The 21,787-nt window shown below is 42.1% G+C and overlaps 1 protein-coding gene across 8 annotated transcripts in view; it reads left to right on the top strand.

The window, feature by feature from the left end:
• The window catches only part of MARK3 (microtubule affinity regulating kinase 3), a 70,022-nt gene extending 48,829 nt beyond the window's left edge, over positions 1–21,193 (top strand). For 2 of the 8 annotated variants that reach the window (XM_083517940.1, XM_083517942.1), the window contains 6 exons: positions 1,118–1,335; positions 3,682–3,785; positions 10,101–10,358; positions 13,764–13,790; positions 18,721–18,765; positions 20,592–21,193. In XM_083517940.1, the coding sequence (XP_083374066.1) occupies positions 1,118–1,335; positions 3,682–3,785; positions 10,101–10,358; positions 13,764–13,790; positions 18,721–18,765; positions 20,592–20,937 (998 nt within the window). In that variant the 3' untranslated portion in view covers positions 20,938–21,193. The remainder of the gene's footprint in view (positions 1–1,117; positions 1,336–3,681; positions 3,786–10,100; positions 10,359–13,763; positions 13,791–18,720; positions 18,766–20,591) is intronic. The other 6 variants (XM_083517941.1, XM_083517944.1, XM_083517943.1 and 3 more) reach the window with 3 other exon arrangements.
• Positions 21,194–21,787: the final 594 nt, after the last annotated feature.

The raw sequence follows: 21,787 nt of genomic DNA, 5'->3' as shown, positions 1-21,787 counted from the left end.
CCTGTGTTCAGCTCACTACAGCAATCTGAACGCCAATCATGGATCATTGCAGCTAGTTTATCCAACTCCAGATAAGTTGGTAAAAGACACTCTGAGCCCTCAAGGCCACTTGAGCCTCCAATGAAAAATGATGGATTCAAGGGCACCCAAAGCTACATGCCAGATCACTCAGAGGGAATATGACCTTTACTATAGCTTGAATCTCATGCATCTGGACAGCAGAACCACCTACTAATAGTGTCTCCAGCCATATTCAGGCATTCTTCTGAAAACATCAGAATTCCTCCTCGCGGGAGGGTTTCTATGTGTAATCAGTCATACATACTTTAAAACCCTCTTCAGACTTTGCACTACTTGTGCAAAGGCCTGAAGAGCAGCCCACGTTCTCTTTACTCTTTATACTGTCAACGTTTGTATAAAACCGTATCTGTTAAACACTTTTGATCATCACCACTGAGCTTCTTCATTATTCTTTTTCATAGGTGGATCAAGGACACATACTGTTACTACTTTGCCTTAAGACAGTGTTTTTCAACCACTGTTCCGCGGCACACTAGTGTGCCGCGAGGTGTTGCCTGGTGTGCCGTGGGAAAAATTAAAAAATTCGAAAGATTTTTTTTTTTAAGTCAAATTTTTGATTGGGGCGCCGTCCCCGGAGGGAGGCGGGCGAGTCGGGCGGCGAGAGGCGGGGCGGCGGCGGCGAGGAGAGGCCGCCCAGCGCGGGGCTCTCGCTGTCTGCCTGCCTGGCTGCCTGCGAGCTCGGCGGGCAGCGCCTCCGTCCGCAGCGCCCGCCTCGCGGCTCTCATTCCCTGCCCCTGCCAAAGCTCACCCAGCCAAGCCGCGCTCTCCTTCCTGCCTCGCTTTGCTGCCTCCTCCCCCCCCCCACCCCCAAAGCTTGGAGGTTCCCCGGCAAGGGGGAGGGAAAAAATTTGAAACTTACACTTTCGTGCGTCCCTCCCGGTGTGACGCTGCGCGCTGACGTCACGGGGCTGTAATGGTGGTGTGCCTCGAGATTTTTTTCATGAAACAAGTGTGCCTTTGCCCAAAAAAGGTTGGGAAACACTGCCTTAAGATATCTTGGAATCAAAACGTCTAATCCATTCTCTGTGTTTTTCAGCTGGTCCATCTGTACCTCCAGTAGTGGCATATCCAAAAAGAAGTCAAACTAGCACTACAGACAGTGACCTCAAAGAAGAAGGTATCCAGTCTCGGAAATCCAGCAGCAGCACTGCTGGAGGAAGAGGAGTCGCTCCTGCCAGCCCTATGCTTGGGAATGCCAGCAATCCAAATAAGGCTGATATTCCTGAGCGTAAGAGAAGCTCTGCTGCGCCCAATGTAAGTCATGGGATTCAAAAAAACCCAAACCATAAAGAGCTTGTTTGCATGCACATCTTTCTCTTAGCTATCTCTTAGGCTTAATGTATCAAGTAGTTTATGGCAATTTACAAGGTGTCCAACCGTCAACTGTTCACTGAGCATTTTGGAAGCGCTGCACAGTGGGCTTTGCAAAGTGCCTTTTGGCCTAGCCCCACCCTTACCTGCCTCGCACCTGATATCAGGTGCAGAACGAGTGGATGCACCTTGCCTGCACTGGCCTCGTGCTTGAAATGGAGAGGTCTGGCAGCTGAGATATTTTGCCCTCAGAATGGTATCTTGGGAGAGACTGGAATCAAGCTTCTAGCTTGCACACTCCCTTGCCTTCCGACCTCACCGTGGAGGGAAGTGAGCAATGTAATGGGAGGTCTCTCATTCGGATAGTTGTGGTCCCCCATTTCTCCCTGCAGTGGCGAGAGTTTGTGAACCATTCTGATTCCTGGTCTTTGTATGTCCCTCGGAAAGGTCCAGGAGGGAAAGTAACACCCAGAGAAGCACAGTATGTTCTCCCAGAGGCTCCTGAGGACAGCCTTCCATGTGGGATGAGTCTTCTCTCTTACTGGATAGGCAGGGTCACATGCTCAAAGATCCTTGCTTGGGGGAGGAGCCATCCTCCGATCTCCAGTTTAGCCATGCCTTCCGTTGGGAAAGGAGAGTCCTAGATACTCAACGCACACACATGTCCCTTTGTTTTCTTTTTCTGTGTTTTTTTCCTGTGTTTTTTACCTTATTTTCCTTGCTTGGATTTATCGTTGAGATCTCAGCAGAAGCATCTGGAAAGTAACCCACCCAGAGAAGCACAGTATGTTTCCCTGAGTCTTTTCTGACTCAAACAGTCACCGCTATAAAGATACACGACAGCAAAAGTATTTTTCTTCCTTTTGAATCTGGCATAGTTTTGCGGATTGTAAATTCTGCAAGATGTCTGGGATCCTGATAAATTTAGTCAGGGGAAGTTGTTTAACAAGCCATTGCTTGTGCCATATTGCAGGCAGTGGAAGATCCTATCATGCCTGAATTCCCACCCCCACCCCCCACCCCGGTCTAAAACAAATAAATTACTTTCTACCACCATATGCCCCATACCAGTTTTTATCTAGTTGCATTTTATATATGTGTGTGTGTGTATGTATGTACATACACGTGTGTCCACTACTATAGTTAATGGTGTATATCCGTTATATTTTCCTTTTCTGTTGTAGTACTAAATCTTCAAAGAACATGCACAGGATAATTGAGCATGCCCCATCTGTTTTTCTTTACACTTTTAATTAGCCAGCTTTTTATCAAGGTGTTTTGCTTAGCCCTAGGACTTAGACAGAGACAACAGCTTTTGCAAGATTTCCCTCGCCAGTGAATGCTAGACTCAGTGACCTCCTTTCTTCTTGCAGCATTCCTTGAAACTTAGAGTGGGGGGAGGGGGGATGGTAATGGAATTGCCTGTTGCGTTACTAGTCCTTATTGGGATTTACCCCACTCTTGATTCACCGCACTATTCAGGAGGGAGAGAGATCAACCCTTTCAAGCTCTCCCTGTTCCCTCTAAAGCCTTTCTCCTGATCATATGCTTTGTCTGTTTTCAGTGCTTCTTAACACTTTTAAAAAACCATTCTGTTATCCACTAGCTCTTCTGTCATTCCTGGAAAATTGACCACCGGCTTGGGCATATCTCCACACTCTTTCTCTGTAAAGACAGAGGCAAAGTAATTATTTAACTTTCTTTGTGCTCCTGCCCCCAAACAAAATGTCATTTTTGAGTGGGCTTGTGGTTCTCTTCCTCTGTGCGTATGTGTACATATTTGAAAACGTTTTGTCCAACTCTTCTGCTGTATATCCTTTCTATTCTTTGTTTTAACTGTGCTTTCCTTCCAGCCTTGCTTTTTTGTGTTAAGTTTTTGTTTTGTGTTGTTTTTTTACTTCCCAGTGAACCTAATAATAATATTTAAGAGTTGTGCCTCGGCGTCTGTTAGCCTCTGAATTGTATTCTTATTTGGCACATAGTTTAGTTGAAAAATCCTTTATTTCGGAAGAACCATAAGATGTATATAAATAATGTGTATTTCCTTGAGTTCCAGTTTCCACATGAGTTGAGAGTTTATTCTAGTAAAAAGCTAAATTTGAACTGACCCTGTTCAAATTCGTAATAATACGTAGCAGCTGAAATATGAACACTGGAACATCTTACATTCACAAGTAAGATAACTTGAAGCCTAAGCATAATCAAATAAACCTGCTTTTTTCTAATAAGATCCTGGGTGACCCTTTCTTTTCTTTTTGGAAATGGACAAATGTGTTCTTTCTTTTTTAGAACAACACTGCACCTGGGGCCATGACGCGGCGAAATACATATGTTTGTAGCGAAAGAACAACCGCAGACAGACATTCAGTCATTCAAAATGGCAAAGAGAGCAGGTAAGGGTATTTTAGGGAGGAAGCTTTCCGTACTACAAAAGCCAGTTTTTCTCTTTATGGTACTTTTAAACAAGCCTTCATCCTGCAGGATATCAAAGAGGCGCAGAGATAATAAAAGCAAAGGCAGCTACATAAATGTTAACCTGCGTTGAATTTTTTCCGGGTGCCATTTAACACTGGGAGCATATATGCAACTGTTTTTCTTCTGCAAATAGTAAGCAGAAGCTAAAAGAGATGCGGTGAACCTTTGGCCCCTGAGATGTTTCTGAACTACAGTGCCCATCAGCTAGAGCATTCACCAGATAAGCTCACTGCTTGACCTTAGAATTACCTTGGTAAATCCTAACTTGACGTCCCTGAAAATAAAATGCAAAATGCATGATCCAGCCAATGTGAAGCACTTTAAATTCAGCAGATGTCAATAGAGATTTACACTGCAACCCTATTCATGTCTATTCAGAAGTAGGTCCCGCTGAGCTGAATGGAACTTATTCCTGGGTAAGATTAAATTTGACTGGATTATGCTGATGATTGTTTGTGAAGTCTGCAGAATCTATATGTAATATTGGTATGCTTGCTTCTGTTCAAAGCTCCCACTTGAGCTTTCTTTTAGTGTTGAGGCTTTTCCTGAAGCGGAAGGAAAGGAGGACAGCACCAAATATATATACAGTGGTACCTCGGGTTACGTATGCTTCAGGTTACAGACTCCGCTAACCCAGAAATATTACCTCAGGTTAAGAACTTTGCTTCAGGGTGAGAACAGAAATTGTGCAGCGGCGGCGCAGTAGCAGCAGGAGGCCCCATTAGCTAAAGTGGTGCTTCAGGTTAAGAACAGACCTCCGCAACAAATTAAGTACTTAATCCGAGGTACCACTGTAATTTTAGCTTTCAGCACTTGTCCATGCTGAGAGATTTCTCTCCTGGCCTACAAGTCCTAAAGTACGGTAGAGATCTAGATTCAGTATCAATGAAAGCGAAAATTACTTCTATGGAAGCGAGTCAAAGCATGGAAGATGCTGGAAGAAAATGACATGTTTTATTTCTGAAAGCACTCAGGTGTGTATTTCAGCTGCATCCACTATTGGGAGAGGCAGTAATTCATTATTTGTGTCCCGAGTAAGAAATGCATTTGTCTTCTAGAACAGCAACATACAATATGTCATGTGTGTTGTCTGCAACATGTGCTAAGTGCGTTGCTGCAATAAAGCGGGAATTAAGACTAAGGGGTGGGGGTTTTTTGCCTCCAAAGAAGAAACACATGGGATATCTTCCACATTGCAGTAATTTTTTTAAGGACTAATTTATTTAATAGCTATTTTGGTGTGTTTTTTTGCATTGAACCTAAAGAAACATCTGTGTATATTGTGCATGTGTGAATGCACACACGCACACACTCTATGTGCTGCATTCTTAAATCCATGTTTCTTTGGCATCTCACACCCCACAATAAATTCCAGTTTAAACCATATTCACCTGCAAGTCTGGTAAATACTCACAGTACTTCTGCCCTGGAAACAAAGGGTTGTATCCAGTGGAGTCATCCCATTCACACAAAGATATCCATTTGCACAACAGAAATCATGCATTAGATCTGATCTAAAGGGTTGGGGGGACTGAAAACACTTTGGAGGGGGGGATTGGTTTCCACTGCACAAACAGATGAAGCCTGGGTGCTCTGGTCCATGGGGTCTCGAAGAGTCGGACACGACTAAACGACTAAACAAGCACAAACAGATGTCCTTGCGCAAATAGGGCAACTTTGTCAGAAACAGCACAAAATGCATTTCTGATTAGTCTCTGATTGCAGGCAGCCTCTCGGTTTTCTCAGCTTGGGATTCACTGCTTTTCCCCCACCAAGCATTTATTATTATTATTATTTTTAAAAAGGCTGAGTTGTTGCTCTGCAGTGCAGTAAGACACCAGCATGACATGAAGAAACATTATAGGAAACAAATTAGCTCATTCTTGTGGATGACTAAATTGCCTGTCGTCTCCCACCAGGGCCTGTAATCCACTGGAGAATATGCAGCTCAGACAAAGGAGGCGGTGGCAGAAAAGAAGCAAGAAGGGCAGTTCACTATGACAGCACAGTGAGAACTAGATTTTAAGATTCCTGGGAAGGCCTGTAGTTTCAGCCACACCCGTGGAGGATTTTGTGTGTGCATGTTTAACGGCACAACTGCTTTGAGTGTCAGTTGTGAATGTTCATATAAAATCCAGTGTGCAGAGTAGTTCAAGGTAAACTACTTACATTGTGGCAAAGGTTAACAGAATCCTGCAGGGTAATAATTTGTGCAGGACCTGTATAGTCACATAAGACCCCTGGAATTTGATATTTTACTTTACTAGTTCCGAATTGTGCAGCTTCGAACCTCTCAAAAGAATGATATCTGCCCTGTAATTTTTCAAATTGGAAAAAAAGTCAAAGTGGATGGAATACAACTGGTTGTGTTTGAACTGGCTTTGGCAGGTCACTAGGTAGTTCAGTAACGGAGGTTATTTGGAGGAGAAAAGCCTGGTATATTTTTGTCTCTGAGGCTGTGCAAAGTAGGTCGTCTTTTCAAATTGGACACACTTGTCATTGGTTGTGTATGCCAGAGACAGAATGTTTTATTCCAGTGAATAAGGATAGGAAGACTGGTCAGTATTTGAAAGATCTGCAAATGACCACTTCCTCTACTGGCACAACTGGAAGAGCCTGCTTTTTAGACTCGCTCTTGTCTCTGGCCCACCCATAACCTTTTTGTTTCTGTAGTTCTTGGCTACCTAAAACACCTGGTGTTTTACATGAAGAACGATTCATATTGCTAAGGCATAAAAAACTTAGGCGAGTCCTGCTGGATTAGACCAAAGGCCTATCTGGTCCAGCATTCTTTTTCGGCACCCAGATGCCTAAGGGAAGCCTATAAGTGGAGTAAAAACGCAATAGCACTGCCCTACTCATGATTCCCAGGAATGGGTATTCAGAAACTTAGTACCTTTGATACTGGAGGTAATATAACCATCATGACAGTAAGAGCTGTTTGACAGTAGAACAGACTCCCTCAGGAGGTAGTGGACTCTCCTTCCTTGGAGGTTTTTAAACAGAGGTTGGACGGCCATCCATCATGGATGCTTTAGCTGAGATTCCTGCATTGCAGGGGGTTGGACCAGATGACCCCCCAGGAAGCCTTCCAACTCTACAATTCTGTGATTCTCTGACTCTATTACTACTACCCATCAGTAGTCTTTATCTGCATGAATTTGTCCAATCCCCAAGTTGGTTGCCATCTTTCAGTAGTGAATTCCATAATAAGAAGAGTCTAGTGGGACGTGGGTGGCGCTGTGGGTTAAACCACAGAGCCTAGGACTTGCCGATCAGAAGGTCGGCGGTTCAAATCCCCGCAACGGGGTGAGCTCCCGTTGCTCGGTCCCTGCTCCTGCCAACCTAGCAGTTCGAAAGCCCGTCAAAGTTCAAGTAGATAAATAGGTACCGCTCTGGCGGGAATGTAAACTGTGTTTCTGTGTGCTGCTCTGGTTCACCAGAAGCGGCTTAGTCATGCTGGCCACATGACCCGAAAGCTGTACGCCGGCTCCCTCGGCCAGTAAAGCGGGATGAGCACCGCAACCCCAGAGTCAGTCATGACTGGACCTAATGGTCAGGGGTCCCTTTACCTTTAAGAAGAGTCTGTCCTTCTAATTAATCACCGTAAAAGGCAGTAACTAATTTAGAACATGAACTATGAACTGGAAGTTCTTGGGTGGAATCTTAGCTATCCATGAACCTGGCAGGAAGTCCCATGCTATCCGTCCTCCTCCGCAGTTCTACACTTGTAATATGGCCCTGGATGAACATGCCTTAGTCAGGATGTATTTTGTCCTCTGCTGTTAAGGATCATAAACAACTCCTTTCTGTGACAAGCTAATTAAAGAAGAATTGAGCTTTCATATCTTTTTGAAGACCATGTGCTATTTCGGGTAGCAATGGGGTGCCGCCCCCCCCCCCCACTATCTCAAGCCCTGCCATCTGAATTCCAACCTCCCTTCAGGTGCAGGGTAGGAGGAAGGGAGCAAGAGCATTGCAGAATATGGGACTGAAGTGAGCAGTGCTTGATTGATTGTGAGTAACGCAAGAAGTGAGGGATATGTGTGCAGTTATAAAATACATAACTTGTGGGGTGTGAAGATTTGGCCGGAAACACTTGGTCTAGTACTTTCCCCCCAATCGGGGTACTCATAAACAGCATTTTCAGTCTTGTTGTAGTCTCCTTTGTCTTGCACCGTCAGGAGAAGACGGCGTAGAGACTACAGTTGCATGTAACAGTAAGCCATCGTTTAGCAGTGTGTGTATTAAGGAACAAAGTGAATGCTAACCACAGTTCCAGTTCTGTTACTTGAACATAGCCGGAAAAGCTTCCAATCCACTCCTTGTTCTAAACGGTTTAGTTTCAGCATTGCATGCAAAAGTGGTCAATGAGTTCCCTTTTGACTGGAAAAACTATAGCAGATTGCATAATTTTTAATTGGCATAGGATAAGTATTTGCTTAGGTTTCACTACTGCAGTAGTGAAATGGCCTTATTGTTGCTGTTGTTGTTAATAATTTATACCCCACCTTTTCTCTGTTTACTCAAGGCTGCTGACAGATTAAAAACAAGAACTGCTAAAAACATAAAAAAGCAATAACGAAAAACAGTTAAACATTGGTAAAACTAAAACTATATACATATATGAATCCTGTTTAAAACATGCAAATAATTACAGTAAGAACAGTACGGGACCAGCCATTTGTATAGTCGAAAGTAACTTAGAGAAGGAAAGAGGCTAATTGTTCAGAGGTAGAGCACATGTTCGCAGGCACAAGATCCCAGATTGAAGCCCTTCCATCTCTAGTTAAAGGTTTTGGGTAGTAGGGCTAGGCATGAGTTCTGCTTGAGACCTTAGAGAGATTCTTGACATTCCGAGTAGACTGTACTAAGTTGGATAGACGAATAGCCTGCCTCTCAATAGAAAGCAGCTTCGTGTGTTTGTGACCAGCAAGGAAATGTTTCCCTAACCCGTTGTGGACTTGATTGTGCATATGAGCGTTCAGTCCAAGTTGGAAGATGTTTGTGGCAGAAAAGGTGTTTGCTTTTGAGTTTGCATCTTTGTCATTGGTCCATCATGCTATTCTTTCTGCCTCTGCCTGAACCCAAACCCCTCTCGCAGCCTGGCTGAAATGTTCGCTTGTGCAGCTAGCCCTGATACAGTTTATACTACATCCTCCACCAGTGTTCGGCTGCGATACCAGAAGTCGATGTCCATGTCGGCTTCTGTGCACGCGAAGATGATGTTACCTCCAGTAAACAATGGTGCAGATAACTTCAGGTCTATGTAAGAAATGCTGGCATTGTTGTGAAACTAACTGGCATCCGTTGTTGCTTAACTCTGCGCTAAGGAAATTCTAGTTCTAGATAGTGCTAGAAATTGATGCTACCTAGAAGGCGTGTTCTCTCCCTGCCCTCCCTTTATCTTTTGGTGGTCAAGGTTGTTTGTGCTGTGATCCCTTAATGAACATCTTGAGTGTTCTTTACTGCTGTCCAAATTCCTTCAGATAATGTAATATATGTTGTGATTTTGTATAGCTTCGGAAAATATTAAGAATTAATATTTTCGATTAGAGTGATATTCTGGAAATCTGTTCTCAGATTATCAACATAGAAAACGCTCAGTTCTTTTCTTGCAGTAGGGGTTTTCTTTTTGCCTTTCAAACCCAGGTTTTTAGATCTCCTGTTTGCTTCTAGAGTGTTTGTGGGTTGTTGTTGTTTTTTAATGAATCATTTATGTGCTGCAGTAATGTTACCTCTAGATTGTATTCTATAAACCTTGCTCTATACCGTATTGTAGCGGTACCTAATGCTCCTTGTAAACATGTACAGGCAACTCTTCATTTACTTGTGATCTATTTGTGTGCAAGACTCACCCCAGGGTCTCCTCATGAGGTGGAGGGCTTCTCTGTGTGAGCTGGAGGGGCAGTGGGGCTGTCTCAGCTGACTCTTGGGAAGCATTGATTGCTGCTGTGCTACCCTGCACGCCAGCTGTTAGGCAGTGAAGCTGAGCAGCTCAACAAAGTCCTGCTGCCCCTCTGGCTCATGATGAGACCTCTTCAGGCTCTGGGGTGGGTCTCCTCGCAAGCCATTAGGACTCTCCAGGGTGCTCCCCATTTTATGCGATTTTGCGTATGCACACAGGAGTCTGGCCCGGAACGTAAATGGGGAGTCACTTGTATTGTATTAGCCTTGTAGAGATTGGAGTTTCTGTGGTGGAATTTTTAACTTAACCCATGATCTTATTCCAGCGCTATTCCTGATCAGAGAACTCCAGTTGCTTCAACTCACAGCATTAGCAGCGCAACAACACCTGACCGTATCCGTTTCCCAAGAGGAACTGCCAGTCGCAGCACTTTCCATGGCCAGCTCAGAGAACGGCGCACTGCCACTTACAATGGGCCCCCTGCATCACCCAGCCTGTCTCATGAAGCAACCCCACTTTCGCAGACACGAAGCAGGGGCTCCACTAACCTGTTCAGTAAATTGACTTCAAAGCTAACAAGGAGGTATGTATTTTTTATTTTTTAAAAAAACATAATTTTAGCAGAAATTTGCTTGGCACAGTTATTCTCCATATCCAAGAACTTAATCTAACCATGCGCTGCAGTTCAGCTTTTACAAGTTTAATATTCACCTTCCTAGTAGTGGGAGTTTCAAGTGACATACATAGAACTTAGCTTTTAGTATTTGCCTTTTCTTTTATCAAACCTATATACACACTTCTCCAAAAAGCAATGTGGCTGCTCTGGTGCTGCAGAGAGGATTATGGTTTGCATCGGTAATCTCCAAGACTGTTTACTTAAATTGTGAGGGGCGGGAAAGCTAGCTTAAATCGGCCCGTCTTTAGAAGGCTAGACATGTCAAGAATAGTAGCCTGCAGTAATGATGAACAATGTAATTGGCTAATAACTAAAGTTTTCCCTTGGGAAATCTAATCAACAGAAGCTCACTTCAGCCCTTTGCAAGAAGTGAAATTTTCTGTCTCACCCACTTGCTAGTATAAGCTAGCTGAACTTTTCAGGAATCCTGACACTTTGAAAGCTTAGCTACTCTGTAGCTTCACATACTGTTGGTTAACCGCTGAAGTACACCCAGGAAAATGATTAGTCAGTATTCCATAGGAAAAAACCCTAAAACCCTAGCTTTAGACACCTCAGGATTTAGTGATGCAAAGCTTCCTAAAGAAAACAGAAGCAGATGGATAGCCTAGGTACTGGTGTGCAGGGTTGCGACTGCTAGTCCCAAAACGGGAAACTGAGAAATGTAAAATATAGTTCCAAACTTAATCAGATTTGTATTTTGCAAGTAAGCTTTCACTTGCTTAAGAGTTACAACTTGGCTCTTTCCAGGACATGCTCCGAAAGCAGGAATGGCCTCATAGACACCTGTCTGTGCTCAGAACAATGTTCTTAACTTGGGTCTTTTAGATGCAGTTTCCTATAACAGATTTATTCATACCACTAATTAACTGAAGGGTGCAGAAAGCCTTGTGGTTGATCCAGAAGCTGCAGCTGGTGCAGAACCTAGCAGCTAGGTTGCTTGTGAGTGCAAACTACGGTCAGCACGTAACACCTTGCTTGTGGGATTTGCACTGGCTGCCAATTTGCTACCAGGCCAAGTTCATGGTGTTGGTACCCACATATAAGTCCCTGTACAGCTTGGGACCCAGTTATTTGAGTGACAGTGTTATACACCCAGTACATCACTGCAGTCTGCAAGTTCCGAAGATCTCAGAAGCCCACTCTGCAGTAACTTGGAGCAGGGCTTTTTGCGTGCCAGCCCCTCTCCTGTGCAATACCATTCCTGTCGAAATACGATATGCACCCACTATCCGGAAAGAGTGGAAGGCATTTTCATTGCAGTAGGCTTTACCGGTAGGAAAAATTGATCTTTTACAGTGCGTGTCCACTTGTTAAAGAGTTTTAATCTTGTTTTAAATATATATATTCTATTTTTCAGCTGTTTTTAATTATGTATAAATCCCATTGGGGCAGTGGTTTAGAAGGCATTAATAAATTAATTATAGTAGTAGTAGTAGTAGTAGTAGTAGTAGTAGTAATAGTTTGGTTTCAGAGGACATCGTTTTTATGTAGAGAACCCCAGTCCTCAGCATCTCTAGCTAAAAGGGGTCTCAAATAGCAGGACTGGGAAAGAGATTGAATGGAGAAGTTCTCCAGGCTCTCAGGCCAGATGATGCGACAATGTCGAATAACTTTTGTGTGTGCTTTGTTGTGACACTGCGCTCATTCAGGAAAAGGAGATAAACACTGAGCTGTCTTTCCGTAAGCCACTGTTGTTGGACCACTGAGATATATATTTTGCTCAGCCTATTTCAGTTAATGTCGTTTTACCATTTATTAATACAGCCATATATATTTCATCCTTGTCCACGCTTCACAGATCTTGCAGCCTTTGCAGGTCTAGTGTCTGTGTGTCATCTGTCATGCATTTTTTTTTGGGGGGGGGGGTTTCCATGAACTCTTAAGCCTCACTACCCAGCGTCACAGACTTTCCACAACATTCAGAAACTTCACTTTAGAAGCAACTTAGCTGTTTCAACTTAAAATGATTTTTGTAAGGGACTTCAAGTGTTACAGTGCCTTGCCTGGTTTGTCAGTATTTCCTTTTGCACTTAAGACACGTAAGCGATAATTGGCGCTGTAATTATTTGCTTTTCACACCTTGAATAAGCTGTTTTGTTGCATCAGCAGTTCGCAGTATTTGTGTCCTTTCACAATGTGATTATAGACTGAAGTTTTCAAACTTCCATTCTAGTTCCACTGGAAGTTTTGTTGTCACTAATAGTTCTGTTTTAGGGGCTTCTGGCTGCTGTGGAAATTAAGCATTTTCCTTGTCTGTGAGCACAAGGTCTTGCATTCCTGTTTTTCCTGTGTGCATTAATTGGAAAGGGTTATGAAGTCACATTCAGCTTAAGTTCTGAGTCCTGTTCCTAGAAGATACTCTATTTCTGTTCTGTTTTTGTTTCTTGGTAACCCCAAGGGCTTTAAAAGTCACCCTTTGCGCACAATGCTAAACAATGGTTTAGTGTAACTTGCTGGATAGTAGAGATTTGTTGCAAGCCTCAGGCTTGGGTACTCCATTTCCTCCTATGCAGCTGGGAAAAAGGAACTTAGTCGGAATTTAATTTAACATCCCACGAAACCTAGTTTGCTGCACTAGTCAGTTTCTTTTTAAAAACTATAAGCCAATTTAAAGCCATAGGTTATGAAGTAGGCTTGCTTAACTACAGTTTGCTTTAAACCATTTCCACTAGTTCGTACATAACAATATCAAGTTTTATGGAAAGCAAAGCTAAACTTTACTGAAGTTCTTCCCACTGTCCAGGAGGGGAAGAGGAGAGCATGCATGCCCAACACAACTCTTACTCGTGAACATACAGTGGAACCTCGTGTTATGGACGGGATCCGTTCTGGAGACCCATCTGTAACATGAAACTGACGCAAGCCGAAGTGCCGCGTCTGCACATGCACGCTGTGAAACCCGGAAGTAACCTGTTCCTGTACTTCCGGGTTGCCGCAGGACACAACACGAAAATACATAACCTGAAGCGGACGCGACATGAGGTATGACTGTAGTACTAAACCATGTGTCTACTGTACATAGACAACTGTAATATAATTTGCCTTTGCTTGGCTATCAAATTCAGAAAGCAGAAATGATGTGAAGGATTTATCATATGTGCAGGGGAGTGACTGAGGAAGAAAGTGTTGAATTCTCCTTAACACTGAATATCCATCCATCCATTCCAATAATCATCATGTATTTCCAGAGTGAATTTGAAACTGTTTCCGTATTTCATTGAGTTAGTCTTATGTGTCTCGCTTGTTGAATGGATTTTCAAATTTCATACCAACACATTTTAATTATTATTTTGGCTTAATTTCTTTTAGAAACATGTCATTCAGGTTTATCAAAAGGTAGGATTTTACTTCTATTTTCAGAACCAGCTCTCGCAATTAACATTGAATTTGGCTTTCTAGCCTTGGTTTTTCTTTAAAACAAATTGAAACAAAACTAAACTTTCCGCTGAGAACTAAATACTCTTCACATACCCAAGATAAGTAAAGAAATTCATTAACCAATGAATAATCCCTATGGATCTCTGGCACCTGAATAATAATGAAATGCAAAGCATGTCTTATGCGCTCTACTTACTTTGATAGTACCAAAAAATAATTTTGTTCTTTATACTAATACACTTAGCATGCTTATGGTTGAAAAATGATATGTACAGTAATATTGATTAAAAGTGTAATACAAAGGTAAGTAATTCTCTACTTGCTTTATCAATCTTAATTTCAGCTTAAGAGCCATTTTAGTTTATTTGCCACTCACTGGTGATAATATATTTGGAACCTAGTCCTGGGTTTTTACTTTTTAAAAAATACAAATAATACCCTGAAGATCTATTGAGACATAGTCAGAACTATAAACGCCTCTCTTGTTAGCAACATGCTTGGTTGAGTTTGCATTCATGGTTCTGGAATGGAAATACGCTTCTCAGCTGTTTGATGAAAAGAGCATTGTTAGGCAGCATTGGAGGTAAGGATCTCCACTGTTTGCTTGGTATTCATAGAAAAAGTAAAAGTAGTTAAATTTGGCCTGCCACATTTGAGAACCAGCTAAACAAGAGAAAGACGTTTGTATGTTAAGATAACAGTAGACCAGGCAGTTTGAAAGAAATTGAAGTGCAAGAAATGGGTAAGTTTCAAGCCATCCTGCAGAGATAGCATTGCGCTTGCCACACATGGCTTTTGGCATGTGAATTCATAGCTTGTGGCAAGGAGGGAAAAAATGGTCCTGTCCCCCCCCCCCATAGTTTTTGGTTTCTAAAAGATTAACGCACACCCCACTATGCTTACGAGTGTTGGTCAATTCAGAGTGTCTCTGCTATTCACAGCGCTGCTGGCATTAGAGAAATGGCACAGCTCAGGGGTAGAGAACTGGGCCCAAAGTAACAAAAGGAATTTCAGTAGGGGCAAAGCTAAGGTTCTGCACTGTAAGCTTTGGCAGCACAATTTAACAAAGATATTGACAAACTGAAAAGTGTGCAGATGATGAAGGGTCTGTAAAGCGAGCCTTATGAGGAACGGTTGAAGGAGTTGGGAGTGTTGAGCCTGGAAAAGAGGAGACTGAGAGGAGATATGGTAGCCATCTTCAAAGAGCTTAAGGGCTGTCACATGAAGGATGAAACAAGCTTGTTTTCTCCTGCTTTGGGGAGGTAGGACTCAAACAGTTACAAGAAGGGAGATTCCAGCTGGAATCTGTCAGAAGAACTTTCTGACAGTAAGAGCTGTTTGACAGTAGAACAGACTCCTTGAAAGGTTGTGAACTCTCCTTCTTTGGAGGTTTTTAAGCAGAGGTTGGATGCTCATCTGTCTTGGATGCTTTAGTTGAGATTCCTGTATTGCAGGGGGTTGTACGTGATGACCCTTGGGGTCCCTTCCAACTCCACCAGCCCATGAATCTAAGGAACACAAAAATATGTTTGCCCGCATCTGGAGTGGAGCCTTTAACCAGGGCGCAGTAGTTTTCCAGATTAAGCTAGAGTTAAAGTGTAAGATCTTTGGGACACGTTAATAGGTTACCCAATGGCAAAAAACGAGCTAGAGTCCAGGCAGTTTCCGTAAAACCTGTTGCTGTATCGTTGATTTTAAGTGTCTGGTTGCGTGTTTCATCAGCAGTTCCTAAAGTGTGTTGATTATTATTCAGAGCTTTGAAAGTACAGAAGTGTATTGTGATGTCTCTAAATAGATAAAATCCTATTTTGTCCTCTAAGGCTAGGTAAGACACAATGTCAATGCATTTTCAGATGTATGGTCACTTATGGAACTTCTTTAAGTTGGACTGTCTCCAGTGACCACCTGTGGTTGCTCCCATGCTTTTAGGCCTTTCCCCCCTGCGATACCTGCTTTTTCTGTAATGGATACATAACATTTGTGGTACCCTGGTTTGTGATATGGCTGCATTGAATGTTTTATCACTTCACTTATTTATGTGCATTTAACCTGTTCCGTTAAATATTTTGAATCTCCTGAAAGCACAACCTTAGCTGGACTGCTCGACATCCTTAATTTAATTTTGCAGTGCAAATCTGATATTAGTGCACTTTGTCAAATTTTCTCAAGCAAGCACATGTCCCCATCCCAATAGCTAGCAGATTATGAAACCAGCAGTTTGTTTACAGTACAGTAGACCTGCAACATATGGGGGGGTTATGTTCTGAGGATAGTACATAAAGCCAAAATAGTGTATCGTCAAAACACATTGGGTGCTAATGGCAGGTAGGGTGCCAAAGTTTTTTTTCCCCAGATGACCACCCCCTTTCCACTCCCTTTTTAATTTTTTGAAGAATAGTTTTGCCAAGTCCATAATGCTGAATGCACACAAATGCTCATCACTTGTAGGCCTACTGCATTGCTCTTTTTAATTTTGAAATATTTATATTGTGCCTTCCCAAAGAGTGCCAGATAGCTAACAAAGAAGAATGCAATATGTAAATAAAAAAAATACAATCTGCCAGTCAAATTACGGTGAAACACAAAGGTATCATCATAACAGGGCACCAAAGGTATTGTTATAACAGGGCACCAAAACCATCAGGATAGGATAACAAAATCAGTAAAAAAACAAAGTTCACTAAAACCCCTTCCACCACCATCCTAAGGATGTCCATCTGCTTGTGCAATGGAAACCCACTTGCATGGATTTTGATTTTTCTTTACTTCTCAGCAGGATCCCTAACCTTCCAGAGGGCATCTGGGGTGGGGTGGGGGGCTGCAGGGACAAGAGAAAAGGAAGCACAAGTAGATGCCCACTCTCACTAGGTTGGCTTTCACCCTGTATGGCCCAAATGTGACATTCACTTTTTGAATTCTTCAAGAATCCTTTTTATTTCAGAACGTTACCATGCATATGACACTCTCACACTTTCATGCATGCAAGGAAATAATTGTACTGTATAGGTGAATCACAACTGAATTATCAGATGAACTTCATTCTGTAGCCCTCTCTTTCTTGAAGCCATCCTGTTTGTGCAACTAGGAAATGTCTCATGAAAGCCATATGTTCTTCTGGGGACTCATTGCAAATATTTATGTGCCATGAGTTCTGCCATTTTAAGAACGTCTCAATCACTCTTAATCAAGTGGACAGGGAAGGGCCTTAGCTCAGTGACGGATAATCTGCTTTGCATGTGGAAGGACGCAGGTTCAATCGCTGGCATCTCCTGACACCCGTCTAAAATCCTGGAGAGGTGCTGCTGCCAGTTGGTATAGATAATACTGAGCTGAATGGACCAGCGGTCTGACTCAGTAAAAAGCAGCCTCCTACATTTCTGTGATTGGGTGCTTAATTTTTATCTTGAAGCATGGTCAGTTCTTGCTGTTATGAAAAGATTTTGAACAGTTGGTGCATTTACTGGTACAAATTCCCTTTCTATAACTGGTTTGACAAATCAATGGATTGTGGGATAAGATGACAATTCAGTTTTTCTTACTGGATTCTGACTGTTTCTGGTATACCTCGACTTTCTCCATGCATTCGTATTGCCATTCAGAAAGTTCATTCTGTGTTCTTCCCCTCCATTAGAGTTCAGTAGCTCTATTGCTCCAATCTGAAGTAGTCGGTGAAGCTCATTTGGGGATTGCAGCCAAATTCAACATACCACATAGTCGTTTAAATCCCTTGAATCCGAGTTTGTTCCAGTTGCTTTCTGTGCAGTGGTGGAGAAAAAGGAATAAAATAGAATCCCTTGCAGATTCTTTCCTCCGTTCAGCATGTTCTGCTGAACAGATGAAACTACAAATTGCAGAGATGAGCAGTAAACTTTTTACAGAGGTGTGGATATACTGCAATTTGCTGGATTTATAGACGGCTTATTATGAATATCCCTGGGCAGAAGTTTTTGCAGAACTTCTGCATTCCAAGCTAATCAAAAGTCTGTATCAAATTAACACAAAACTCTGTAGAGGGCAACAATGGAGGTGCTGAAATTGAGGGTTGGGGTAAGGTCTGTGTGAAGCATTTCCATTCCTTCTAAGTGCTTTCAGTTCAGCATTTGTGATCAAAGCTAAGGTGTTAAATGGAGCAGAGCAGTGTATAGGAAGGATTTCCCATTCTTCTGTTGCATACCTACCCAACTGCTGAAAATCATATGTATCGACAGAAGTTGGTTTTAAAGGTCTTCACATTTTCTTCCCACCCTTCTCTGCAGCAGTTCAAAAGTGCCTTGCACTATTTCTGTTTCTTTCTAAAGGTTTATTCTTGACAGGTAAGGCAGAGGAATGCTAAGTGAATGGAATTATACAGTGGTGAAATTTCTAGCTGGAAATTTTCTTAATATAGGGAAAACAGTTACCAGCTGATCATGAAATTTGTCCATTTATATATAAACTGAGAGATGACAGGCTGGAGAGTCCTGAAAATATATTATGATGGGCCTTGTCTGGTATATCTGAACTGAATTTCTAGTGTTTGTAATTTATTCTTTCTGCCTGCCTAACAGTTATGTGAGCAGCCCAATGCTTAATCGAGCACCATTGTTGCAAGTCCTTTCTTTTGAGGATCTTCTTTTGAGGATCACACATAGCTGTCTTCTTGTAGATCAATGTACAGCCCTAAAAGCAAACGTTTGAGGCTTCCAAATATATTTTATTTGGACAAAGGCATGTTTGATATTCTGAGTCTACTAATCATTTGAATGTTTAAAGCCAAGCATCTAATTGCAAATGTAAATTGTTAAGTGAGATGTTGCTATGCAGTGTTCTGCCAACTTTTACCCATACTAGTGTAAGATTTGTCTTCTCTTTCCTGCTTTCTTTGTGCTTCGGCATTGTTTTCATTGAGGCTCCCAACTGAATATGAGAGGAACGGGAGATTTGAGGGCTCAAGGTGAGGGTAACTATTTTTTTGCTTAAAATGTTAACCTTAGATGTTTTACACTCTTTCCCCCCCTCCACTCCTTCGAGGGATGTAAGCAGTAGGACACTGGTGGTGGTATCTGTCCAACTTAACGAATATGTAAAACTAAGATTGCCTCCTATACTCAAAGCTGTGATTAAATCACTTATATTACATGATTCTGACTTTTCATGCATACACCCTGACCAAAATCTAGCCTCTCGGAGCTATGCAGCGACTATTAGATTGTAGCTGAGAGAGCCAGCAGATTACGGGATAGTTCAAAAAGGAGACTTCCCCAATTAGCCTGAAATTGTCATTGAAAACTCTCTGCCATTGTCAAGTAGAGAGTGGGAAAATATAAGAAGAAATGTTTTTTGCCTACAGTAGAAGGCTTTTCTTTTTTTTTATTACCTTTTAGCACAAAGGCCAGATTCATGTGACTAAGAATTAATCACAGAAATGTCTATAAGAGAGCCTTGGTGTTGAATGGTGGGCTCGTTTCCCTACAGAAGTTCTGGGATTTCATTAACAGATATGAAAACCTGGATTGAATTATGCTGAGATCCTGTTAGAAAGACTCAAATACCGGATTACGGAATAAAGTGCTGCTCCTGTCTTTGGACACCACTTGGAACAATTACCTCTGGAAGTGTCTTTATTGTGTCTGGTTCTGATTCCATACACAAAGCTTAACACTACCAGACGCCTTTCCCCCCTAAAACTTGATATCTTCCTGCCTTCAAGGCGGCAGGGCTGCTAATTCACAGGTTGAAGTAGATATGAAATTCTAGAAATGCCTGTGACTTCTAATTTTTTTCATAGCCCTTCCAAAAAGGATAGGGGAAATTGGGACGGGAAGGCATCAATATGGGGAATTTGTCTTTTTTGTATATTTGATACAAGCGTGTTTTCACCCAGAAGTGTGCAGCCCAGGGAACTGCTGGCAGCATTCATTCAATGGCTGCTGGCGGAGTCATGCTTGCTGCTTTCACTACATCACCAGGTTTGATAGTATGCTTCAATTCTAATCACCGTAGTTGAACATTTTCCCGTCACTTACAATCCCTTCCAGTTTTGTCTGCAGGGTTTATTCATTTTAAAACAAAAGTAGAGGTTAATTCTATGATCCTTCCTGGAACTAAACTTAAAGGGCAGTTTTTAAACCATCGTTATTACTACTTGAATGTGATAGTTTAAAAAAAACTGCTCTCAACTTGTAGGAAAGTGGGAAGTCAGTCTGAAAGTCCCCACCTGCTTCCAGCAAAGTTAGGGGGCAAAGGGGACCTAAGGGATCTTTCACATGTAATTGATAGTGCCCCATGTTGGGAAGACTTAAATCGTGACATGCAGAGTTCTGCATTAAAAGTCCCCAGCACCAAATTCTACATTTAGTGTATTATGCATATTTGGCATTCCCTGATGATGGGAAGTGGAAGATGATTTGCAGCAGAGAGAATCTGTGTCCTGGGAAAAGGTTGCATCACACCCACACATGTGCGACTTCTCTTTTTCACATCTCCCCCTCCTGTTTTTGTAAGGGGAGGGGAAGGAAACCTTGGAGGTGAGCGACACGTATTTTCAAATAACACCCCGTTGGCTTGAGCTCTGTTGGGCTTTCCCCCTAATTCAGATGTTGCTAGGCACTAACGGGAGCTTTTAATCGCAGCGGGGCTTGGTAAGCAGTTGCCGAGAGAGCATGCTTAATAATGCATGCTGCAAAGCCTTTTACTAACATAATGGCTTTCACTGACATAACGACTCGGAAAGGAAATGGGCTCATCTGGTATGAATACTAAGGCTTTGTTTCCTTTCAGCCGCAACGTGTCCGTTGACCAGAAGGATGACAACAAAGAAGCCAAGCCCCGTTCTCTACGATTCACCTGGAGCATGAAGACCACCAGCTCCATGGACCCTAACGATATGATGAGGGAAATCCGCAAGGTCCTGGACGCCAATAACTGTGACTATGAACAGAGAGAGCGTTTCTTGCTTTTCTGTGTCCATGGAGACGGCCACGCAGAGAACCTCGTGCAATGGGAGATGGAGGTGTGTAAGCTGCCAAGACTGTCGCTGAACGGAGTTCGCTTCAAAAGGATATCGGGAACATCCATAGCTTTTAAAAACATTGCTTCCAAAATTGCCAATGAATTAAAGCTGTAATGGGAAGAGCAATCAAGTTTGTAAATTTAAAAGTAGCAAATTTCAAGTGGTTTTTTTCCGTTTTGTTTTTTTGAGAACACCAATGGAAATGTATAGAATAATATTTAGGGCAATAATTTCTGCATCTTCTGAATCATGATATTAAAACTGTTGAGACAAGCTGCTGAGCTGGGAGGGAGAATTGGACTTTTTATATATATACATATATATATATATATATATGCACTACAGCATTAAAGTTGCCTACTATGTAAAATATTATTCCCTTCTGCTTTATTTCCATTGCTCCGAGTCTTGGCGAACAATCTGAAACACACAAATATATACCTTTGAATATTCCTCTTGTTTGTGTGGATGTGTGAATGTACCGTATGTGTGTATAATTATAATATAAAAAGTATTATATGTAAACCATTTAAAGCATTAGAGCTGTACTGGTACCTCTTTTTTGGGTTACTTTTGGTGCTAAAATTGAAATGGCCAAGATGGAGACACTTAAGAATACGTTAAACAAAGCTCACCAGTAAATTCAGGCTTTACAATTCACTGCTGTGTTTAAGAATAGTATGAAGGGTTTGGGTTTATGGCTGTGAACAGTATTCCTGTGGTTTCTTATTTGCTCTCATGAGGTAACTTAAAACTCGTGTTTTTTTTTCCTTCAAGTCTTGCAATCTTTCTCCCACCTATTTATTATTATTTAAGTCTGGAATCAAAATTAAAACTACACATTTGTGATAATTAAAACTGTGGGGAAATGCTTCAAGTTTTTATTTTTTCCTTGCCAAGCAAAAGTTGAGCATTTTATCTTCTTGATCCTTTCTCCTCAAGGTTTTTACTAGAACAAATTGCA

Source organism: Podarcis liolepis (genome assembly GCF_965112155.1).
Source record: "Podarcis liolepis genome assembly, chromosome: 1".
Lineage (NCBI taxonomy): Eukaryota > Metazoa > Chordata > Lepidosauria > Squamata > Lacertidae > Podarcis > Podarcis liolepis.
Note: the sequence above shows the minus strand (reverse complement) of the source record. Positions and strands in the feature narration are given on the sequence as shown.